We start from the raw sequence: 23,976 nt of genomic DNA, 5'->3' as shown, positions 1-23,976 counted from the left end.
GCTTGTAGTTGAAGGTAATTCTGACTTCTGATGCCATGCTGTTTGTAAGTTGTCCTTGGCACCGGGATAACGAGGTGCGACGGCTTATCTGTGATTAGATATACTCGTAGCCGTATTATCGGCATCCTGGGGCCAAGCACTTCCCCAACGCGGGTTCCCAAACTGGACGAATTATTACCTTAATATTATGTAATAAACCAATGATTACTCGTCTCTTTTCCTCAAATAACCGATTATGCATCCACAATGCTATTATTCTCAGCACCGGCATCCTAACCCAGCTTAGCCGGCTACCAGCGGAAATCGAGATTCTCGCCCATTGGTGTGGATATCACCATGACGAAATCAAGACGAAAGCCCTCGGCGAGCAATGTTGTGTCGTCATCCACCACCCAGCTCGAGAGGGTGGAGGAATAAAACTCCAAAGTATCCGTGGACAAGTGCGAGTTCTCTCTTGGATTCGGATTCCTACCTTTGGCACTTTTGGAAAATCCTAATAATTCATATTTTCTACGAACGCCATCATGTCTCTACCACGACACCTCAATGGAGCGCAGCGAGAGGACTCGCCTCTTTTGCCGAGTAACAATCGCGGGCGGGATGAAGGGCCACATGGGTGGAGAGATATTTTAGAGAACAAAATGACATGGGCGTGAGTTTTGTTGCCAATGGTATTCGAAAGAGATTCACAATTTGCTGATCACGATATTGATAGATGGTACACAACAATCATGTCATCTGGTGGTGTGGCGTTAATAATTTTCAATCTACCCTACGCGGTCAAACCGCTTTGGATTGTTGGTACGAGATGCTACCCCATTCGGGTTATGAAAACACTACTAATCTTAACAAACTAGGCGGCATCGTTTATATGGCATCCCTGATTGGGTTCCTACTGTTACTACTAATCCACCTAACCCGATTCGCACTAAATCCTCGTGTTCTACCAGCGAGCATAACGCATCAATCAGAAGGCCTCTTTGTATCGACGTTTGCCGCAGCCATGGGAATTCTGATCATCGATGGAGCTACATACAGTGAAAAAATGCATACCACTCATGGAATGGCGTTGAGGGCGTTTTACTGGATTTTTGTTGGGGTCGCTGTGTTATTTGGCGTTGCCACTCCGTTAGTGCAGTGAGTATTTTACTCACCCGATATCACTCGTTACCACGGCCATTGATAGAATAAACAGGTTTTCGCGAACGAGGGTGGCTCGTATTGATGACGAGGCTCCGGCTGCAAGAGTATATGTATGGGTATGGTCCAATTCTTCCTGAAAACCAGCAATGTTTTACTAACATGACATCTTCAGGATTACTCCCCAATGGCTATTCAACAGATTCTCCCCCTTACTCTCGTCGGATATGCGGCCTCAACAGTCGTCTCCCATATCGATCCTATCAGCGGCCACCATCTCGCAATGCCAATCCTCTACACTGCAACTGCGGTTCAGGGAATGGGCGCGCTCCTCGGCCTTATCGTAGGTTTCTCGGGTCCATGCTATTCATCAATGAGCTAATCATGTCCCTAGTATCTCGCTGGATTTGTCGACAGCCTCTACCGCAATGCCCTCCCCTCCATCGCAAACCGCCCATCAATGTTCGTTTCCGTCGGTCCTCCCGCCTTCACAGCTCTATCTTTCGCCCTCATGGCCGAGCAATCACTCAAGCACTTCCCAGCAAATCCCTCTACTCCGGGTGAAACCTTTGAAGTTGTCGGCGGCGTAGCACTGTACTATATCGGTATGGTGATGGCATTGATGTTCTGGGGATTGGCTGCTTGGTTCTTTTGTGTCTCCGTGCTGGGCAATATTGTAGCTTTAGGAGAGATGGATATTGGTGTTCAACAGTTACAGATGTTTGCACTGATCTTCCCGAATGGTGAGTTTCTTCCCCGGTGTGGTCTTGGTTATTATGGTGGGGTGCTGATAAGTGTATAGTTGGATTCGCGTTGGCAAGTACACATCTTGCAAGGCTCCTGGGATACCCTAAGATTCTGGCTGTGGGTGCGGAGGTGCTGGATTTGGTTGTTATTGTCTCATGGGCTATTGTTGCTATTGCAATGGTCTTTGGCGTTGTCAGTGGCAGGATCTTTCGTGGACCAATTTAGTGAGGTTATTCGAGTGGAGAGGGAATCGGATCGGTTTGTATGAATATTGGTACGGGAATGGATGAAATGTGTATGATAGGCGAAAACATGAGTAAGGGGAAATCAGGGAAGGGGAGGACGATTTGATGGGTTTTATGAGGGTTTTTCGCATATAAGGCATTGCATAGGGATGCATAGTAATACTTTCGTTTAATAAGGAATCGCTTAGGATGTAGCACTGCTTTAATTTTGTTTCATAAGCACATATATACTTCACTTTAGCAGACAATCAAAGCATTTCTCACCTGCAACGCGGCTGCAACTCAGCAAAAAAAAAACATTATTTTGGCATGTCACACATAATACGAATATAAATGTAATTAATTAGGCCTCAATCAAAAAATGAGTGTCGATCTAGCAAAACAGTCCGCACAGCCAGATCCTTATTCTGAAGAACCATACAATGGATAAACTCCAAATCTAAAGCTCAGAGAACCTTGGTGAGGGCCCAGAATTGTCCCATCAGTTAGAGGCTGTACAGCGCGGTAGCGAACTGGTGAGGCCTCGTTGCGTTGCCACACAGGTACCTTTTGCTAGATCGACACCCAAATAAGGTTAGTAGTAGTAAAAAATCGTGCGGCTATGTAGGGGTAGGGCAGATGTTTTGCTAGATTCGTTCATGAGATATCACTCGATCCTAGAAGATACTAAAAAGACTATATGAAACTCAGGGATTTTTTTTGTTTAATTCATTAATATGAAACTCAGGGAGGATCAGCCCAGGAGAGGGTAATGTATTCTTTTCATCAGCTTAAGCTCTGTAGAAGCTCAGAAATAGTCGCAAAGACATTCATTGGGGTGACCCTACAAGGTAATTAGCAAATCACGAATTCGCTTCGCGAGACGTACTCCCGATTGCTCAAATATCTTAATGAGTGAGTCTTGATGATTTCATTTTATCAATTGAATTGGTTTTTTTGATCATGAGCTGCTTACTTAGTAGTACTCCCAGTGCATTAGTTCATGATTTATTATTTGGGTAGGGCTTGGACAGAATGTGTGGGTCGAGTGATCTTGAAAACTTACTCAAATTGCAAGACTTGAGACCCCACCACAGCACATTACCCAAGTATTTGAAAGTTAAAAACACCACCTATCCCGCAGGCATTGACAAGAGGCCTATGTTATTTACTATAGCTAGATCGAAAATGTCACCGAGCTCATGGAATACTACACACTTACTTTTTCTACCTTTGATTGGAAGAACAATTGGCCGGTCAAGTCAGGATAATAACTAGAATGAATTTCCGGCGGGATTCATCAGCATACTGCCTGATTACGGTAGTCATATATCCTTTTTAAGGTATTTCTAGCAGATGGGGAGTTAATTCGGTATTCTCAGACAATGGCGCGTCGCTAACGGCGAGAATTACATATATCACATTTTCCCATACAAATATTTGTTCTATAAGGCTTCTTCTACAACTAAACTATACATATTTCCCGCCTCTTATGAATCCATGGCCTATCGAGTGATGAGAGGATTTGACATAGCCCCCGTGCTGCAAACAATTAATGAATTACCAATCGTCAATCATCAATCAAGTGATGAGAGGGTACAGCCACTCAGCAAAAGTGTTCGTGATTTGGTTTTAATGTCAGTGCGCAGTGTGGCGCACTCGTGACGTTGATGTTATTAATGTAGAGATTCAAAACAACAAAAAATATATAATATAGTTCGTGACTATATATAATAGAAGATAGGTCATTGATCTTATTCTTAATTGATTCCGGGCTCCATTGATCACTGGGAAAGTTTTCGCTTGGGGGGTTTTAATGGTCCGCCATGGTTACACATAGAGAAATGTCTCACTCCGAAATCGGAATCACGAACACTTTTGCAGAGTGGCTGTACATGTATTTACCTGAGCGAAGGAATAAGACTGTGTTAATGGCAAGCTTAAACAGAACTCAATGTCCGATGATCGGTCAGCTGATCAGCACCTGCTGCGTGAACTCACGCTACGTGTGAGACGGACTGCAGATCAGCTATATTCGCACGAGGCGATCTAATATGTATTGAAACTCGACTTTTCTAAACTCTCAAGCATTTGATTAGTCGACAGAGACAGGGGTGGGTTAAGTAAGCACGACACATCAAAAACATACACACGAATGAACGGGACCGAAGGTCCCCATAATTGTAGAGAGGTAGAAGGGGAGGTGGAAGGGGGCCGAAGGCCCATTGAAAGCCTTTCTCAATTATTGAACACTTGATACCCATAATCCAAGGTGCAACTCGCGGCCGCGAGGTGGGTCACTACTAGTAGAACGTATTTTATCACCTACGGCGTCCAATATGGTATATATAAGTACATGTAGTCAGCCTCAATCAGATCATCAGACATAACGCATTTGCAACCAGCTAACGCCGGACCCTCTGTCCCGTTCCTCAATGGCCTCATGGAGCGTAGACTATGGACGTACCAACATCGTTTATACTCTCTTTGAATTAAGAGTTCTTTTATTTGAAATCAATGGCCACTTTAAAGTGAAAAGCCATGAATGGATCCGGAAGGGGGGCGACGCGCGGCGATGAGCTCATGATGGAAACGGAAAAGTACACGTACATATCTCTGGGCCAATGGAACTAAAAAGATACACACATGTATGTAAGCTATCAAAAGCCCTAGCTCCATTATAACGTAAGCCTATCAAAGGGAATAAACTTTTCAGAACCTCATAAAACCCAGTTCATCTTCAAACTTTGTCAACCTCATTTATTCATTCGTCATCTCCAAGCTCAAGCCCATCGCTTTTTAGATATGAAGCGTCTCTCAAAACGTACTCAATCTGAATCATCTCACAATGGGTCGGAGGGATGATTCAAATATGCGAAGACACAATTCTGGACCTCTTTCCATAGCTCAACAAAGACGATAGGAAAATGTTCATCTGGAAATTGATTGTCGTGACTACTTATGGGTTTCTACGTGGATGTATTATACCAATCATCATCATCTGTTTAATTGGGTGAGTAACTCTTGATCATGTCACGGCTCCAATTCATAAAACAAGATAAAAAGAAGAGAAGAATCCCAGATACTTCAACATGACAGGGACTGATTTACCGAGATCATTCGCTCCCTTATACGTAACCGATGTTTAGGAAGCGCTGGTTAACAGTTGGATATATATACACATGTACACAGAGTAGATACATGTCTCCCTCTCCCTCTCCCTCTCCTACCCTCATAAGTTATATATGACAATCTTAAGTCTGTCTAACTAGCCCAGAGATACGAAAGTTGCTTCAGCTAAAACGAATAGGCCGAGTGAGCTTTCATAAGAATTTAGCCGTAATTACGCCGTGTTAGTAGTTAGGGATCTCTCAAATCCGTCGATCCTTCATAATTGACTCAGCCTCTAGTTACCAAGTCACCGTTACTATGGATACAATACCTTTAATATAGTACCTCCCCATTTCCGCGTGCAGAACGAGATTGTGCCAAGGGGACTGCACACCGGTCACAGGTTTCATAAATCGAGCACCATGGCCAGCCTACGCATATTATACCAAATCAGTAGTGGGAGGCGAGCTTCATGCAGGTACAGGGCCACTGCATTTCTCCACCCATAGGGCGGATTAAACTAGATCGTTGCATGCAATGCAAACTTTCTTTCGGAAATCGATTATGCTTACTACTTCCACCTCGAAGCTCCTTAACCTTGCAGCCAATCGCGCATGGGATCTTGTTTTTCATGGCACAAAGTAACCATGTACTACCGAAAGATCCCACTAGAGAATCCTTTACCATAAATAAGGTATTCCAAATACTTGAATTTTGGAATCTAGTCCGAGATGACATCAGCTAGACCACTCCGTGGGCCAGAACACTTGAAGACTAAATAAATCACCATAGGCGAGAATATATCTACTACCTTATAAATCACGTATGCGGTGATGCCCGTAATAAATACACAGTTAATACCACTCTTTCGGTATGTCTTTCCGGCTTCCAAACCGAAAGATTTTACCCTGCACACATGTTGAGAGTTCTGGAATTGGCTACTTATTTATCAGCTAGCAGAAGTCTTTTCTTCATGGAGAGATCTGGATACAATTCTCGGCTAGATATGTTTGCAGTCGCCTAGGCACGCGTGTTTTAGACAGCAAGAAAGGGTTCCATAAAGCTTATGAATAAACAATCCATGTAGGTACATACCCTGTCGGGGAGTATCGGTACTGGACCTTGCATATCGCACATTGAATCTTGGAATACGAGATAGAGCTGATAGGCAGGGTTATTCCGCAGGACTCATACAGTATCACTCGTTCTGCAACCCCTATCGCATTAATGAGAATGTTGAGGCTGGTCGCGTAAGGACGAGTACTAAGAGATACCTTCTTACGTCATCGTAATCTAGTCTAGTCGCCAGTAGATGAGCATTTCTCATCTGAGTCAAGCACTGTACTCTCGAGATCATCTTCGAGTGAGGTACAGCAAGAATTAGTACGGTTTCAAAGGCCAAGGGACCCGGAGTCTATGGCTTTTTGTACTAGCTCTGCGACTATTATTTACTAGAGCCTTTCCAAGCCAACCCCTTTACGACAAGGGTTTAAGCACCTAGTGGGGCAATTTCACATTATTATCAGACAGCATAAATAAAGCAGTTATGTACAATACTCTGGATTCCTATTACAGGCCTATGCTTCGCAGAATGGTCGCTTAAAAATCAAGCTTCTGAAAATAGTCCTCAACCCAAGACGGGATATTCATAATAATTAATATATACAAATGAAAGTCATATTTTCGTCTAAATATATGTATGATATCCACCAGGACACAGTACAAGCAAACGCAAGGCTGTTGCTCTATTAAAATTTTGGTATGAAAAACCTCATGAAACAAAAACACCAGAAACAAAGAAAAAAAACCCTGATAGGGATGGACGATATTTCTAAATGGCTTCATGCGCAAGCGGACCATTGTGGCCATTTGTCGAAATATCAGTGTTATAAGCAACTCTAGACCAACTCTCGTTCCGTAGAGGTGAATCATCATCCTGCTGATCCTTCCCCGAGATCTCACTACTTCGGTCCATATCCTCCATCGCTCGGCTTTCCACTATAACCTCCTTATGTACTACTACCCCGCCGTTCGACATCATAGTGCCAGCGGGCGGGCCGCCGCCAGAGATGTGGTTGCGGTTAGTACTAAGACTGAGTTCGTATGTACCAATGCGCATGTCGTTCTTCTCGCTGGCTATCTTGCGGATTAAGTTGGCCATGGACATCTCAATCATGAGCTTAACAGTGTAGGCGAGGGGGTGAAATTGCATATAACTAGATTACTGTTAGTAAGAACCAACCCATATTCTTATTCCAGTGGTAGTTGGAGGAGGAGGGGGGACAAACACAAAACTGTTGCTAAGACTCATAGTCCCAATGATCAAACACTATTACGAGGCCGCGTGTCAGTCAAGCCCTGACGTCCAAACAACCAATCCACCCCCAAACACAGCATAACTCAAACTTACGTCCATCATCAACGACAAAAAGATAATCCTGATATTGAACACCACCAGCCGATTATATTTCGCACTCCCTTGCTTCACCAATCTCTGCTTGACGACCCTCACAAAATACCAATTCAAGATGGCATCCACCACAAGATATATCACCTTCTCACATCGATCCCATACCTCGTTGATATGGACATATCTAATAGCCGATTAGTCTCCCGAGAAATTCGACGCTATTATATGTTTCAAATGAGTCCTTACTTGTCCGATATCTGCAAACGAGCCGGGATCCAGATGCAGTATACTGAGATGTTGATGGCCGTGATCAGTGCGGCGACTCCCCATTTCATGTAAAATGCTCTTTCATGGTCGGCAAGAATGACAATAATACGATTGATGATGATTTGGAGGAGGAATTGGACTTGGAGTGCCCAAAGTGTCACTGTGGTTGGGGATTGGTTGGTTAGTATTGCAATTGGTTGGCTGATCACGTTGTGAAATCTGCAGTAGACAACGAGTACAACTCACATATGCAGAAGTAGAAGGCAAAACTGCAGTAGCCTGTCAGCAAATGATTGGACGAAAACAAAAGCAAAAAGAAGGGCGCCAGAAAAAATTCTTCTTCAAGCGAGGAATGGAAAGAAAAATGAGTAACGAACCTTGGAATAATACCCCCATCTAGGTGTATCCAGCAAATAATCGAAAACGCCAAACAAACAAAAAGCTCCATCCAAATCATCCATATATATACCGATCTAAGGGGATCTCGTGCCCTATTGGTCTGCCGTATCGCTTCCCAGGTCGTCAAGAATCCAAAGCCTAATGTGAAGCCCCAGCATATCGACGCTATATTCATGTCGGTCCTGGTAACCTCCTGAAGAACATATCGATCAGGAATGAGTGTAATCATTTTGTCGGTAGTATTAGTGGTGATGTGCTAGTTCGGGTTTGACATGGGGGAAGGGGAGTGTTTAGGTGGAGATAGAGGCGGGGCCATGGGAAGATAGATATAGAAAGTAGAATTGGGCTTCTGGGACGCACTCCCTGGGGTATGGGAGAGGGATCTACAGAGCGCTGCCTGTTCAGTATCGGTAACCGAATTGAACGGACAGGAAGACAAGACAAGCTATGGGGAGCCTACACTCATAGAGTACTACTGCCTGTGAGGTGAGAGTTCCGACCAGGAAATCGGGCCGTTTCAGATGTGCACCGACAGCGATGGACCTTGTTAACTATCTTTGTGAGTCTTTTACAGGACTGGAGTAACAAGACATCTTGTGCAGCCAGGCGGACGCCCAAGGCTGGTACTCCAAGTGATGTGGGACATTGCTGTTTTACTAGCAGGCCCTACGTATGTGTGTTTATGGCATGTACGTCCTACAATGCTTGCTTGGCTCCCTGCGTGCCCAAGGTTAAGCCATTAGTATTTGCTTTTTAATCATCCATCTCTCCAAAGATGAACCCTGAAAGCTACTTGCCGGTGATAGGTACCATTACGGCCATTTTGCGGGGTCGGGGGGGGGAATTTTGATACCCTTAATTGTATGGTGTGTATCGCATATGGTCCCGAAAAGGAATGCAGGTACTTTATTCAATAGCTAGGTATCATACCAGTAACCCGTTTATGAACAGAGAGATCGACGCCGGTGCCCTAGTGCCCGTATCTTCCCTTAAAATACACGAGTAGGTACTGAGATGGGCGAAATACCTACACACCTGAACCAGGTCCTAGAGTAAGCTACCGCCATAACTCGAAAAATTGGCTAGATCAAAATTACTTGTACGGGAAACTTCTGGCGCAGATCGATGCCATTCAACCAATCACTCAAGTGGTAATCCCTGGACGGAGATAGCCAATTTTTCGAGTTTTGGCGGTAGTTTTCTGGGATGAAGACAGGTGTTAGATTTGTTCCAGCAAGCACACAAAGCTGGCTCCGATTAACCCACGGGTAAATCAAACTAGGTACCCTATTTTGAGAGACATGACAATCTGTCACCTGCCTAACAAATTAACGGCGTCCAGCGCAAGAAATGGGTCTGGTTGAACAGAAAATGCTTGATTTCTGGAGCCTGCTTCCGGATATCTGGATGCTGGGCTGCGTATGTACCTGTTACATGGTGGCTTGGAAGTACATTTACAAACAAAAGCTATGTACCTATAACCCTTTTTCTTCGGAGTGTGGTGAGATATCGCTCTCTCTTACACTTTGATAACTTCATATTGACGGCACGAAACCTTAGGAATATACTGTAGGATCTGCACCAAAACATCCACAAATGACGATATGGAACCCTAAACTCCTCACACACCAATCGCTTCAGCGTGTCGACGATGGCGTTATAAGGGGGGAAAACTCGTGTTTGCTCGCGTGCCGAGTCGCCATTCGGACCTGGGGGAAAGATTGGTGGTGAATTTCTTCTTTCTTGAATTGCTATTCTCAGGGGTCTGAGGCCGGATCCACGTGCTGATCCGATCATCATGCTGCACATGCAAAGTGCATTTCCATCATCCCGGTAACTGCAAGCAAGCAAAAGAATTCCCAGCCAGCCATGGAGCAGGTGTGGAGGTATGAAGTACTAATAGAGATCGTTATTACCGATTACTTACCAGGTGTGGACCGCACTGCACGTAATTCGTCTCCCCCCCCCTCCCTTCGAGTACGCCTGGGAATTAACACTACGCTTGAACCTGGTCCTTGGACGCCGACGTATCTCGAGTTTTTAGGACGCTGGTTCAAGATTTTTTCGAAACCTATTGAGCCAGCTCAGTTATGTTGATGAAAAATAAAAAATTTCCTACCAAATATCCTGCTTTGCAGACAAGCCACTAGAAATAAGTGCAAACCGCTCATTGCATTATCCGGTCGCCGCGATCGTAGCCAAAGTAGATGCCGTGCCGGCCGTTGAGCTTTAGGGGCTATGGAGCCGAATCGCTGGCCGCCCATGGTGATACAAAGGTAACCTGGTCGTGTTGTTGGTTTTTTCCACATGTCTTGGATTTTTATAGGGGGAGGGAACGCCGATTTTCCGGGGGAATATTTGATGAGAGGGATCTGATATCTTGACTCGCTCAGACCTTGACAGATCCCAAACCTACTTCCTTCCTTTCTTTGCTTCTTTAGTTACTCCTCTTTTCCCCGCAATCGGTTTGAGATTGGGGGAAATGAATTGGCTGGTCCGGTTGGCGCCCGGTGGTGATGAAAGCGAGAGAAGAAGCGGAAGAAGCTTCGATGTTCAGAAAAAAGAAACCCACTGGGACATAGAGTTCCTACTCGGAGCAGGTAAAAAGTACCGGACAATGCAAGTTTTGTCTCTGGGCTTTTTTTGCAGTAGCTCACGCCTAGCACGCGCACCCATTGGTGAACCAAAAACCTGCATTGTCCGGTACTTTTTACCTGCCCCGCGTACATACATGGCGGAAACTTAGATGGGTACGCCCGAGTCAGAGGTATATCAAGAGGGCATTATAGGTCCCTTTTGTAGATTTCTGGATTCTGGATAGGCTACTTGATCATTTCTTGTCTGTGCTGTGCTACATATTATTCCCGCTCAGGGGCGTTTGGCAAGCTCATGTGAGAATGAGTACAGGATAGGTAGTTAATACCGTACATGATGTGCAATTAACCACATAGCCGTCCGAACATATCCAGGCAGTCATAAATCTAATGTGATAGGTGCTATCTCCAAGTGCTATTTACGAGAAATCTCAGCAATAGGGAATGGTATCCTGACATATAGGCAGCTCCATAAATCACGAATTCATCTCGACCTACTCTCTTTGGCCCTCTATAAAGCATATATGTAAGTACTCGAGCAAGCCATTCCCCGCAATTTGCTATATATATATATATTGTATTGAGTTGAGTCTTTTTCTTCAATAACCCCCAGACCCCTAAGTCATATAACTCTATGCCTGTCAGAAAAATAAAGCAAAGGAATCCGTACCCTAAACTATTTACTGCTACATTGCGCGTCATCACTGAAATGATATGGCACTGCAAGACATGCAGTATCATAATTACAACTCTCCAGGGCAGAATTAGAATCTGCAAGCACGGCCTGAAATGATCATCTTCGGCTGCTCCCATTCTGAAATCTGAGGATCTAGAATTAGGGCATGAGAGAATGGTTCTACACGGGCTGAACAACGGAAGCCGATGGCCTAGGACAGCGAAATAACCGAAAGTCATATTAGGGCTTTGACTAGCTCCGCCGGCTAGCTGTAGAAACAAGCAATAGGGCTTGAATTTTTTACAGCGGGTGCCAGCCTCGATGGGTGTCTGCGACTAGAGTGATCGAATTTTAAACATTCCGAATCATTTCGACCCAGTCTTGGCCTTACTTACACATACGCACACGCCCACCCTACCGGCCCAATACCTCTCTTTCTATGTCTATTTCTCTCTAGAGCATGTCTCGAGCTTCTACCCCCTCCACCACCAGAGCCCGGGCCTCTTCACTACTTGTGTTGATTGAACCAATATGGGCACTGTCTCTCGGTGGTACTTTCCACCACCACCACCACTTACCTGTCCATCATCACTTACCTGTCCATCATGGAGCTAGCTCTGCTCTACTCTACTGATAAGTCTTATCAAAACTCCCCGTACAACATACGCCTAGACCCGTACCACCCCGAATCGTGTTTCAGTAACGTAATGGCAACTGGAATAAGCGTTTTGGCACTGTCTTGCAGCGTTATTTGCTACTCGGGCGAGTAGAGTACGTACATGTAGGTATGTATGTATAGAATACCAAGCTACTTCCAAGTCTTACTAGTACGGTTTAACCGCGGCTAATGACCATCCCATGCAAGTCAAGTGGAGATGTCTCCTTCTCAAATTCCTAGCCGGTCAAAGATATGCGCTGCGCAGAGAGTCTTGGGGGCTTGGCTGGCTGATCTTGAATAATTGTAACTCACATACCTATTATACGGCCGCGAGTCCGTGGTTCTAAAACACGTCTCTAATATTCATTCATTGCAAGCCACATACATCTAACTGCCGATGTTGACTGGTAGAGTCAATAGCATGCTCTCATATGGAACCCAATACCAAAACTGGGTCAAACATTACAAAAGGTATGACCCGCAACCGCCAGCGCCCAGCCCACTAAGAAGTTTTTTTTTTTTACTCCTCACAGAAACACCTCAGCGGCCCAGAGGAATGAGCAGTCTCACAACCAACCAGCCCGCGACTCTGGAGCTCCTCCTCCAATAGATGGATACTGCGTCCTACTGTCCGGTTCCTAGTTCATGTCAGGGTCCAAACAGGAATGGCGTGTCGACCTGCGACCCAGGGATGCATGTCGGGAAATGATCCAATCAACCAGCATCGCTACTACTATCATATTCGCTAAGGGCTTGATTAATTCATGGCTAGAATAGAGGGTTTTAGCTACACAATTTGGACAGAAACTTCTGCACCTTCTATTGGTTGTAACGTGCATGAATTTCTGTTTAAACTATCCGAGTTTCTGTCCGAATTGTGCAGCTAAAACCCTCTAATAATAAAAGGTTATTTATCAGTCTCTTCCTAGGCATCTCTCTAGCCTCCATATGAATAGCCTGATAATATGCCTACCTATATGTGTATGCTTTAACGAGGCCGGTAGGCATTGCAGCTACATAGGTAAATACTAGGTTTTGTATGGTGTGCAAGGGCTGAACACCGTACCTCAGTTCACATGCAATGGATGAATGAAACCTGGGGTTCCTACCATTGTCCCAAACCTCTCTATTCGTCTAACCATGAAATTATCTTCACCCTTCTGTCTCTTGGCTCAACTCAACCTCATGGCCGGCCGGATTCAGATCCTTCTCCTCCATCCACATAACCATTGTTACTAGCTAGCTAGCTAGTCACCAATTGGTCTCAACTTTGCGTCATGATAATTCCGACATAAACCAACGGAACCCCAAAGAACCAACGGAAGTTCCAGGTACCACATTCCCTGAAGGGGGCCATCGAGGGTATACCAGGTCAACAGCTAGATGCCTGTCTTGCAGCTGGATATAGAGTAGGTACAGCAGGATATTCTCCAACGCTCGGTACCCCGGTTTTACCTGCATCGCTCCTCTCATTCGCTCAACCGCGCCCTCAGATCGGAGATAAATTATGCACCTTCTTTTCTGCATGAACCAGGCACAACAGGCAAATACGGGCCAGCTAGCTGCAGAGGTAGGATAGAAAAGCATATATTTGTACTTACGTAAACCCTCACGACGGTGCTGCTGCTCAATTGTCGCCACCTCCATGTGCGCTTTGCCCGTGTTTGAGATCAGCTATGCAACTATTGCTACTGCTCTAGATCAGATGAAATACTCGATGGAGAGGGCGAGCAGAGTCGATCTCATGAGGGGGGCGAGGGGGGCGGTGGGGGCGGTGGAGAAACGCCATATGCAGAACATTGGGCATCTGGTCTTTTCATTCTGCAATGGCGGCTGCGGGGAACCATGGGGAAAGGCAAGGCGAGTTCTTGCTGCTGATTGTGTGGAAGTGGCTTATTTCCCTTACTTTACCTGGAGAAGGGGGGAGGGGAGAGTGAGAGAAGGTTTTGGAAATACAAATATTTGCGGGTAATAGCTCACAACCTGTCTAATATCATGCATGGATGCACCTTCAACTTTCTCGTTTCCTGGTTTCTCCCCCTTGTACATACGTAAGCTACTTTTACCACCCTGTCAGATCCATACCTAAGTCCAGGTACGGAGAGATCTACGGCTTTGATACCAAACCCCGCACAAATACTTGAAATTCAAATGTTCTGGAAGTTACGAACAAAAGACCCAGCCCTCCGGCGCGGCATTCGAACCCCTTTGAGATTTTCGGCGGGTAGGTGAAGGTCCCGTACACTGTGACAGTATATACGAAACATAAGCCCGGAACCACCGCATCATCGAGTGGAAACCCCGTGCTCGATACCAAACTATCTGAGCAGGAATCTCTGATCATGATCAGACGCATCGCTGCCGCAAAGATGGCGGTATTCAGTTTGGAAAATCAGCTAGTTAGCAATCCCGGTAGACCTACATTCGTTCTCGTATTGTGATAGTGGTTAGCACCTTAAAGGAAGTCCTATATAGCCAAGCATGCAATAGCATCTCTCCATAATCCTGCAAGGCCCAACCGCCACGCCATATGATGGACAACAACAATCATAAAGTACTTCGCTTATTAGCCACAGTAAGACATATTTAAACTGCTCTGATCGCGGGAACTGCGTATATCACTCACCTGTTGCTGTCTTATGGCGAAACTGGGAGGTGAGGGTCGTAATCACCATCATCCTTTTTTTTCCTTTTTTTTTTTCTGTTGAGTGAGATGGTGAATGAAGCGTGGCGAGAAGTGGAATTTCATGCAGAAAATATGACTACCCGTAACCATTTGCGTATCTGGCTGCAGAGAAGATCATAATATCATAACGTCGAAAGAAGGTCAGAGTGAATCTTACACGAGGGAGGGGGAAATACATGAACTTCAGTGCGTGCGTAAGTATTCTTCTCGCGGCAATCTTTTCCAGTCCTGAATCCATCTGCGAGATTAATACGCGGTCTTCGCCGTGCACGTGTCAGAAGCATGTATGGGAGGAAAAAGTAAAAAAGAAAGAGACGCGGCCGATCATGAAATATCACCCGGAATCTTAACCGCCTGTAACAGCCGATGTAATCTTATTGTTACAAGCCCGCGTGCACATAGCACTATTTTCAAGGTAAATCCGTCCAAATCCTCCAAAGAGTATGGCTCCATCGAGGAAATGTTTCATCGACCTAGTAAACCCTTGGTATATGTGAATGGTCCCGGCGGAATACCCCCCTAACAAGATAAGGGACGTTCTACGCCCGGGTCACGGGTTTCTTGATATCCGAACTTGACCGGAGCTTGGTGCCGGGGTCCGAGGGGGCCGGCAGCTTTTGTGCTGAAGAGTGAGAAAGCTAGACTCAGTCTTCTGTAAAGCATTCCTAACGTCAACCCTGACCATTCCCTATCTGGACCTGTTGCGAACTTAAAGAGTAAGTTGAAGAGGTCCGGAGACACATAGCAACCACAAGTAAAGTAGTTAAGATTTAAAGCAAATATCCGCGCTGAGTCTTGGAGTGAAAGCCCTATGGTGTTGTTTTTCACGATTCTGGGTGCTGACGGTGCGCCTGAAGTGGTGCCAAGACGTCAACCAACCAGTCGGGAAATCCGTCTGCAGTGCACCCAAGTACTACTACTACAATACTAGTACATTATCGTGATAGACAGTGGACAACTTCCCATAAGCAATAGAGCGTGTTCTATTGCAATAGCGGGTGGTTCTTAGATAAATCGGGTTCCCATAAGCAAGTGAGATTTTCTATTCGCCGGACTTGTTCTATTCATTTACTAAGGCAGATAAGGTATATTAGTAACAGTGAACTTTTCCTAGTTTGTCCCCTGTTCTAACTGAAGAAGGAAGATGAAAGTACTCAAAGTTCTACATGTATCCAAGCGGATAGGAAATGTTCTATCCCGTAGACCCCCCCCCCCCCCCCCAAAGATGGTGCTCTATCACATCTTTTAGATACTCGGGTTCTATTTGGTAGAAAGACAAAATCAGGTCTATTGGGCGATAGAACGCGCTCTATTGCTTATAGGAAGTCGTCCAGTGCCATCTATGTATCCACTGATATTGCTAAACTTCTGCCATATCATAATGGTGAAAAGTTTAGCTTATATAGGTCATCTGTATTTTGCACGCGTATTAACACCTTTGCTCACTGCCCCCCAGCGCACCAGGAATCAAACACCCATAGGACCTCGATCATAAGGATAAATAAACATATTTATGGCCCTAGAATTCTCAAATATGTACCAGCTCCGCCGGCCAGATCAAAGATAGAGGGCGACTCTTGATCAGTTTTCCCGCCGCCGAGAAAGCATGCTAAGACCTTAGAAAACTGGTACCCATCAATCTCAGTGTGGTCCACGATGGCGAAGCACTTCGTGCCTCGAGGTGACGTGAGGTATACCCTTCAACGAGGCCGATGTACCTCGATACACGGTATATTCCTCGACTCAATATATACTCTTCAGACTGCCAGAACAGAGATACTCGTGTAATATACATCCCGGGTGATCGAACCAGATAAGAACTATTGAGAACCCACTGCCAAGACCTACCTCGAGGAGGAGCATCGAGACAGCTCGAGGCAACCCAAAGCAGATCTCCTCAGAGGGAGAGGCAACTCGATACACCCCGTCTTCCTCGCCTCGATGCGCTTCGTGGATCACACTACCCATGATCACCTATGTATTGTTATTCGGCCGCGGTTTTATCAGAGACCGAAGAGAATCGAATTGTATGATCGAATCAATTATTAACAAGAACAGAAGAAACAGGCCCCTTTTATAGTTCACAAAGACGTGATAAATAAACACGTATCATCAAGACAACCGAACACAGAGTACTAATAACAGATAGCAAAGACTGCGAAGCAGCAGTATGGGTACGTCACCTGTATTTTGCACCCTTCGCTCACCGCCATCCAGTGCGCCAGTAAACACCCCTAGGCTCTCGATCATAAAGGAATAAACGTATTTCTGGCCTCAAAACACACAAATATGTATGTACCAGTTCCGCCAGAGGATGACTCTTGATCGGGTTTCCGGCAAGGAACTAAGCTAAGACTGTTGAAAGAGTAGAGGCTTTGATGAACGATTGTATTTGACTTTTTCTCTATGTGACAGAAGAAGGAAGAGAAGAGACAATGAGAGTAGAAGGAAAGATGAAGTGTGAACCCTCCATCCCTGTCTCGAGTCCCACCTCGCAGGGAAGCACTACTGCAGCGAAGACGCTAATTTCAACAAAGACCTTAGAAGACTATGTATGTATTGTGCCATGCAATTCATCGACTTGTACGCGCCAGATTCCTTACCCGCTTCAAGAATTGGAATAGGTACAAGTGATGTTGTAGCATCAAGTACGCGGTCTCGTCGACTAATCATTGATATCAGGGCTTGAATAAATGATTAGTCAGTTAGATTAACCCTGACACTAGAGTAGTTGTCTAACCCCGATATAACAATTAATTAATATTAGTAGACATCATATAGATTCCGATCAAATACTCATCAAATATATCTGTTTGCAGCCGAACCGCCTCTGCAGCTACATGTACCTCCTCTACTCTACCCATATGTATCGTACCTACAGCAAGCAGGATTCGATCCTATCCATACTGCACTTCTCGGCTGTGTCCAACCCCTGCCCTCATATAATTCCCTACCCATCACCACCCCGAATTCCAAGTCTCGATGCCGGCCTACCCGTAGCACCTCTATACAGCCATTTCTCTCACAGGTACCCGAGTCCATAGCATCCTCTCACCATCTCCATATCTCCATCTCGCCATCTCGCCATCTTTCCCGCGCGTCCTCATGACCGATGACAGCACTAGTTCTCCCCCCCTAAGCTTTTCTCGTCCTCAATTTACAGGGGACCGGGATGATCCCCAACTTTACCCCATATTCTTCCACCCCGGGTATACTCCACGCCCAGACTGCGGGGGGCGAAAAATATGGGGAAGTCTTCACCCCGAGATTAGACACTTGCCAGGAACAGTACCACCGTACGGGCCACTAATCACTGCCAAACCGGGCGCTCGGGGTCAATACACGGAGTGCAATAACCCGGAGGCCCGAATGCGCGCCGATGCCGTGTTTTGGCTATTATGGACGGCCGTTCATAAAAGAGACAGCTGGTAATTCTCTCATGAGCTTCTCCTGCTAAGCAGCTCTTCAATTGAATTGTCGCCGGAATCAATCGATCAGCAATTGCAATGGCGCCCTCGATTCTCAAGAGCGCAATGCTCAGCGCCCTCTGCGCCCTCAGCGCCGTCCAAGCTACCCTCACAGTCACTGAGACGTCCTCCCTCGTCACGCTCAAGAACGACCGCCTCACCGCGATCGTCGGCAAGTCCAGCGGCGCCGTCATAGACCTCATGCTCGACGGGCGCGACCTTCTCGGCGCGCAATCCGGGTCCACGGGGATCCTGTACCTGGACTGCTACTGCATCCCGAGTGGCTTCTACACCGTCGGGTCCACGACGCCGTCGATCCAGGTCGTCAACGGCACCGACAGCACGGGCACGCGCTACGGCGGCGTCGTGCTCTCCGACACCTACACGCCCACCGGCCAGTTCTTCCAGCAGTTCTGGTTCCTGCGCGACGGCGAGACGGGGCTGCACACGTTCACGCGCTTGTCGTATTTCAACGAGACCACGCCGTTCCTGCGGAACCTACAGGAGCTACGGACGCTGTTCCGGCCGAATGCGAACCTGGGCTTGTGGACGCATCTGTCGACGAATGAGGAGCAGACGGCGCCGTTGCCGTCGAAGGCAGGAGTGGCGAAGCAGACGGTGGTTCAGGATGCGACTTGGACGCTGGAGAATACCCCGGATGATCCGTACTATAAGGAGTTTGCAGAGTACTTCACAAAGTACACGTTTTCGAGCGGTAGGTGGTGCTTTTTCTGTTCTGGCGTAGAGGCTTGCAATTGCGGTTGTGATGGTGGTGAGATGATGGCTTGCTGATGGGGAATATAATTATTGCAGACTGGAGGCAGACAATTGCCCATGGCATGTATGCGGACGGCAGCACATCGAACGGCACCAGCTTTGGCGCGTGGTTGGTGATGAACTCGAAGGACACCTACTTTGGCGGTCCTCTGCACTCTGATCTCACAGTCGGTCAGTGATATCTCCTCTCCTTGAAATACCTCATATTACTCAGAGACTAACTCACAGCTCTCCCCAGACGGCATTGTCTATAACTATATCGTCTCCAACCACCACGGCGAGGGCACCCCCAATATCACCAACGGCTTCGACCGCACCTTCGGCCCCCACTACTACCACTTCAACTCCGCCCCCGGCGCCAGCATCGAGACCCTCCGCGCCGATGCCGAACAATACGCCTCTCCCACCTGGAATGCCGACTTCTACGACAGCATCGCGCCTTACGTCCCCGGCTACGTCCCCAGCGCCGACCGCGGCGTCTTTGAGGGCTCATTCAAGCTTCCCGCCGGCGCAAAGCGGCCAATCGCCGTGCTGAGCAAGTCCGGCATCAACTTCCAGGACAATGCGGAGGACACCACGGCGTACCAGTACTGGGGCGAGATTGATGCGAGTGGAGCCGTCAAGATCCCGAGGGTCAAGAAGGGCACGTACAGGCTCACCGTCTATGCCGATGGCGTGTTCGGCGACTACATCAAGGACGATATCAAGGTGTCCGCCGGGAAGACGACCAAGTCTTCCGCGACATGGAAGGAGGAGTCTGCAGGGACGGAGGTGTGGCGGCTGGGAACCCCGGACAAGTCGTCCGGAGAGTTCAGACACGGCAATGCAAAGGACCTGACGCATCCACGGCAGCCGCGGGAGTACTGGGTCTATTGGGGTGGCTATGACTTCCCCACCGACTTTCCCAACGGCGTGAACTTCACCATCGGGGAGAGCGACCTCGCAGCGGACTTCAACACCGTGCACTGGAGCGTCTTTGGGCCGACCCATAACCGCGACAATATCTACACCCAGAACATGAACAACTGGACCATCAACTTCGACCTCACGGCTGCCGATCTCAAGAAGAAGAAGACCGCCACCCTGACCATCCAGCTCGCAGGTGCCAAGACGGCTGCAGGAAACACGGATATCAATTCTGCTGCTGAGCCGTACGCAAACCTGCCGCTGACGACGTATGTGAATGGGCAGAGCGAGGGGCTGCCGTTCGTCATCCCGTACTATCACAGCAGCAGCTGCATCGTGAGGAGCGCGGTCAGCTGCTACCAGGTTGCGAAGAAGTTGACGTTTTCGACCGAGTGGCTGAAGGTTGGTAGTAACAAGTTGGTGTTGAGCTTGCCATTCAATGGGACGGATACGGAGACGGCGGTGTTGCCGACGGCGCTGTATGTGCAGTATGATGCGCTGAGGTTGGAGTTGGCGTAGTTGGTTAGACTGTATATATATATATATGTAGCCTCTAAAAATTAATTCTGTCTTGCGAGATGATCTCTGTGAAGTAAAGCGGAGAACCGAGAACGTAGAGAATGTGCAGTACGAACTGATGAGTAGAAACAAAAACAAAGGAGAGAGAGAGAGCGAAAACTCTCTCTCCATACATGTAGTTACAGTTTAGAGGCCAAACCACCTTTAATACAAAAGACAGATAGCCTGGAACAACGTCCAAGCTACATAATGAAACGTTTAACAATGCAATACCACCGTGATGACTGACCCGAATAGAGCGTATTTACTAAGTGTCATTTTTGGCAATTGACAGTCGGTACTTCGATTCTGACGGTTGCCAAAGGCGGAATATATTGACACTTCGAGCTTCCCCTCCGTAGGGATATGAAATTAATGCGCAAGACGCAACAACATGATGATAACTACTATGCTGTACATGTCCTGTAACTGTATTTGGTATTTCACAGCCTTGCAAGCGTCGTGGAGTCATAGTGCACTAGGGATTCGGATACCGACATGAGACTTTGCAGCTTTGATCAATTGACCCGTCCCGTATGTTTGCTTAAAATCTCTGCTGCTAGTACTGCCTGACTCTTAGGATAGATGGGTACGATAGCGGGGTACGGCGATGGAGGGGTAGTAGGCTACCCCGCCATTGCTGTGAAAAGGTAGTAGGGAGTTGGAACCAGTATAGAGGGTGGTGAAGAGATATAGAGGGTTACGGTTGACGAATTGGTTTTTACTATAAAGGCCCTCGTCCCGCCTCACCTATCGACCAACCTTAACAGCTACTTAAGCTCCCACAAACCAAACAAAACCAAATCACATACCTATTCTCACTATCATTACCATTACACACCACCAATATCTCTACCATTACCATTCCCACCACGATATCACTATATATCATCATACCATCTCTACCATTACCATTACCCCACGATCTCACTATTGACACCAGACTGCTCCTGCTACCCACTACCACGCATGCACCGCATCTACCGCGACAACGAAGCCTGTATATTGGCTATTGGCGACGGAGAGGTGAAGCCTTCACCCAAACACATCGGAATACGGTATTACGGCATCAGAGAGCGAGTAGCCATGGGGACGTCAAGCTAGCAGCAATTCGAACGGGGGAGATGCTGGCAGACGGTTTTACCATGCACGACTGCTCCGGCTGCGTGCAATGCACAACCTATACCGCCAAAGACCCGGCTGCCCCCCCCCCCCCCAACACACCTCTCAGTGCGGAAGAACCAAAAAGGCGTGCGGGTGGGGATGCAATGGTGCACATACAATTGCTAATGTCCGGTGCCTCCCCAACCCCCCGCGCCGTAATTATATATGCCGTCGCCAGTTTCATATTTGACGCCGGGTCCAACGGGTGTAGTGTAGTTGATGGTGGAGGGCCGGTTGGGTTGGTTTTTTTGATGTCCTTGTGTAACAAATCCCCCGGCTTCGTGTTTGGTTAATTGTTTTGTCGTTGATGCTGCTGTATACTATCCTACTTAACTGCTACTATATTTGAATTTACTGCATGTTAGAGAGTCGAGTCTCAGCTGCGCTAGTTGGGCTGAAAGTCGGGCACTTGTACAGAAAGCACTAGCTGTACCGCTTATTTCTAAGCCAAGTCTGCTACACTTTCTATCCAACCTGTCCGGGTTTCTGTTTCACCGGCGCAGCTAAAGCTCATTATAATATATGTATTGCAATTGTCATAGTCTCCGGCCGGGCTGCAAACAGTTAATCAATTATTGCGGTCGTTGCAAACAATCAAAGAATTATCAATCAATCAATTACAATCAATCATTGTAGCCGCGGTCCTGCGCACAGTTAATGGATCGATAACAATTGCGGTTGTGGTCGCAGCGCGGAGTGTCGAGTGAGAAACCATGCCCCTACACGTGTTACTTACCAGAGTGATATTCCGTGATCGACGGCAGCCCAACTCGAGCCGTGCAAAAAAAAAAAAAAAAAAAAAAAAAAAAAAAAGGCGAGGACAACAATTCTTCGAGTCTACACACCTCGATCTCTCGTCGACTCAAGGCTCTCGCCAATTACCTGCCACATGTTTCGAAACCCCCCTAGCCATCTGTCTGATCGGCACACCCGCTCGTCCAACGTGCCTGCATACACCATATACCCATCTCATCTCAACATTGATTCAGATCCAGACCCCAGCCTTCCCAGATCGATATCAACCCCCTTCTTCTCTGCGTCCGGAGGGCGTAACACCGCCGATCACGGCGGTACCTGTAACCCCCCCCCCCTCTCCTTACATAGTATACATCGATCACCAGCCCGCACTCGCCAATCCCCCTCCCCCCTCCCCCCTCCCCCCTCCCCACCTCTTCCCGCCGCACGTCAATACTTGCCCTCTCCCACAGAACGGACCGTACCCAGGATCGGGACAGTCCCTGCATACAATCAATCAATGAGCATAGAACAACTCTACTCCATACATACTTACTAACGAAAAGACTGCGGCGTAGATCCCGACCGCGGCCATATCCTTCCCAATCAAGGGTCAATTTCGGTGGTCTGCTTGTCAGTAATAATTAGTAGTACAGTAATACCCGTAACGGTCCGACCAGACTAGGTGGATAGTGCCTAGCTTGGTATAGCCGAGTGAGTTGGGTTGGGTTGGGTCAATTGGTTGGGCCCATGGGTTTGGTTGTATTAGTGGAGCTAATTGGGAGTGGGGGCCGGGGTGGATTAGATAACATGCATCACAGCCGCGCACTCGCACTTTCACCTCCTATATACCACTTCGCCTTCCTCCCTATAACCGCCTCTCCTCTCGTCTTCCCTCTACCGCCCACTATCCAATACCTCTTCCCTCGCCACCTCGCCTCATATCCTATGACCACCACCACCACCACCGCCGCCGCCGCCGCCGCCATCTTCGCGCCCTCTTCGCGCCTAACTAGCTCCCACCCCCAACCAACCCAGCCAACCCCCCATCCAAACCCCTAACCCACCACCACCACAACCCCTGCCCTGCACCAGCACCCAACCCAACCCCAACCCCAGCCTGTCACCGTCCCCGTTTCATCCATAGCACCCACCCCATCCCATCCCACCGCTAGCTCAGGGTCTCCATTTAAGATTACAGCACCCCCGGCCGCGAGGCGAATTCCGAGTCTCAACAAGGCGCTAGTAAGTCTATCTATACTACATGTAGTCGGTCACGAAACTAATCTCGTGATAATTCATCCATTTCATTTGGTTTATGCTTCTGTGAACAAGACAAGCTAGCCCCGTACAAAGAATTTTTTTTTTTTCTTTACTGTTTTTGCCAACCCCGCGCACCAAACTCCACGTTCACACCACGACAAGAAGAAGAAGGAAGAAAAGCATACCACAACAGT

The 23,976-nt window shown here is 47.3% G+C and overlaps 4 protein-coding genes across 4 annotated transcripts; 2 read left to right on the top strand and 2 right to left on the bottom strand.

The window, feature by feature from the left end:
* Positions 1-524: 524 nt before the first annotated feature.
* On the top strand, positions 525-2,112 carry H6S33_004106 (uncharacterized protein; the record flags this gene model as incomplete). The annotated part of the gene is made up of 7 exons (XM_044835476.1): positions 525-652; positions 716-801; positions 858-1,137; positions 1,196-1,247; positions 1,316-1,483; positions 1,535-1,883; positions 1,943-2,112. 7 exons carry the CDS (start codon positions 525-527, stop codon positions 2,110-2,112), a joined length of 1,233 nt encoding a protein of 410 aa, XP_044691640.1.
* A 4,941-nt stretch (positions 2,113-7,053) lies between these two features.
* H6S33_004105 (uncharacterized protein) lies at positions 7,054-8,527 on the bottom strand (the record flags this gene model as incomplete). The annotated part of the gene is made up of 6 exons (XM_044835475.1): positions 7,054-7,438; positions 7,511-7,551; positions 7,633-7,816; positions 7,879-8,059; positions 8,146-8,168; positions 8,277-8,527. The coding sequence occupies 6 exons, from the start codon at positions 8,525-8,527 to the stop codon at positions 7,054-7,056; spliced, it is 1,065 nt and encodes a 354-aa protein (XP_044691639.1).
* A 9,891-nt stretch (positions 8,528-18,418) lies between these two features.
* On the top strand, positions 18,419-20,581 carry H6S33_004104 (uncharacterized protein; the record flags this gene model as incomplete). Its single annotated transcript, XM_044835474.1, has 3 exons — positions 18,419-19,094; positions 19,193-19,327; positions 19,395-20,581. The coding sequence occupies 3 exons, from the start codon at positions 18,419-18,421 to the stop codon at positions 20,579-20,581; spliced, it is 1,998 nt and encodes a 665-aa protein (XP_044691638.1).
* Positions 20,582-23,334: 2,753 nt separating this feature from the next.
* Positions 23,335-23,508, bottom strand: H6S33_004103 (uncharacterized protein; the record flags this gene model as incomplete). Its single annotated transcript, XM_044835473.1, has 1 exon — positions 23,335-23,508. The coding sequence occupies one exon, from the start codon at positions 23,506-23,508 to the stop codon at positions 23,335-23,337; it is 174 nt and encodes a 57-aa protein (XP_044691637.1).
* Between the last annotated feature and the right edge of the window lie 468 nt (positions 23,509-23,976).

Source organism: Morchella sextelata (assembly GCF_020137385.1).
Source record: "Morchella sextelata strain SCLS chromosome Unknown scls_16, whole genome shotgun sequence".
Lineage (NCBI taxonomy): Eukaryota > Fungi > Ascomycota > Pezizomycetes > Pezizales > Morchellaceae > Morchella > Morchella sextelata.
Note: the sequence above shows the minus strand (reverse complement) of the source record. Positions and strands in the feature narration are given on the sequence as shown.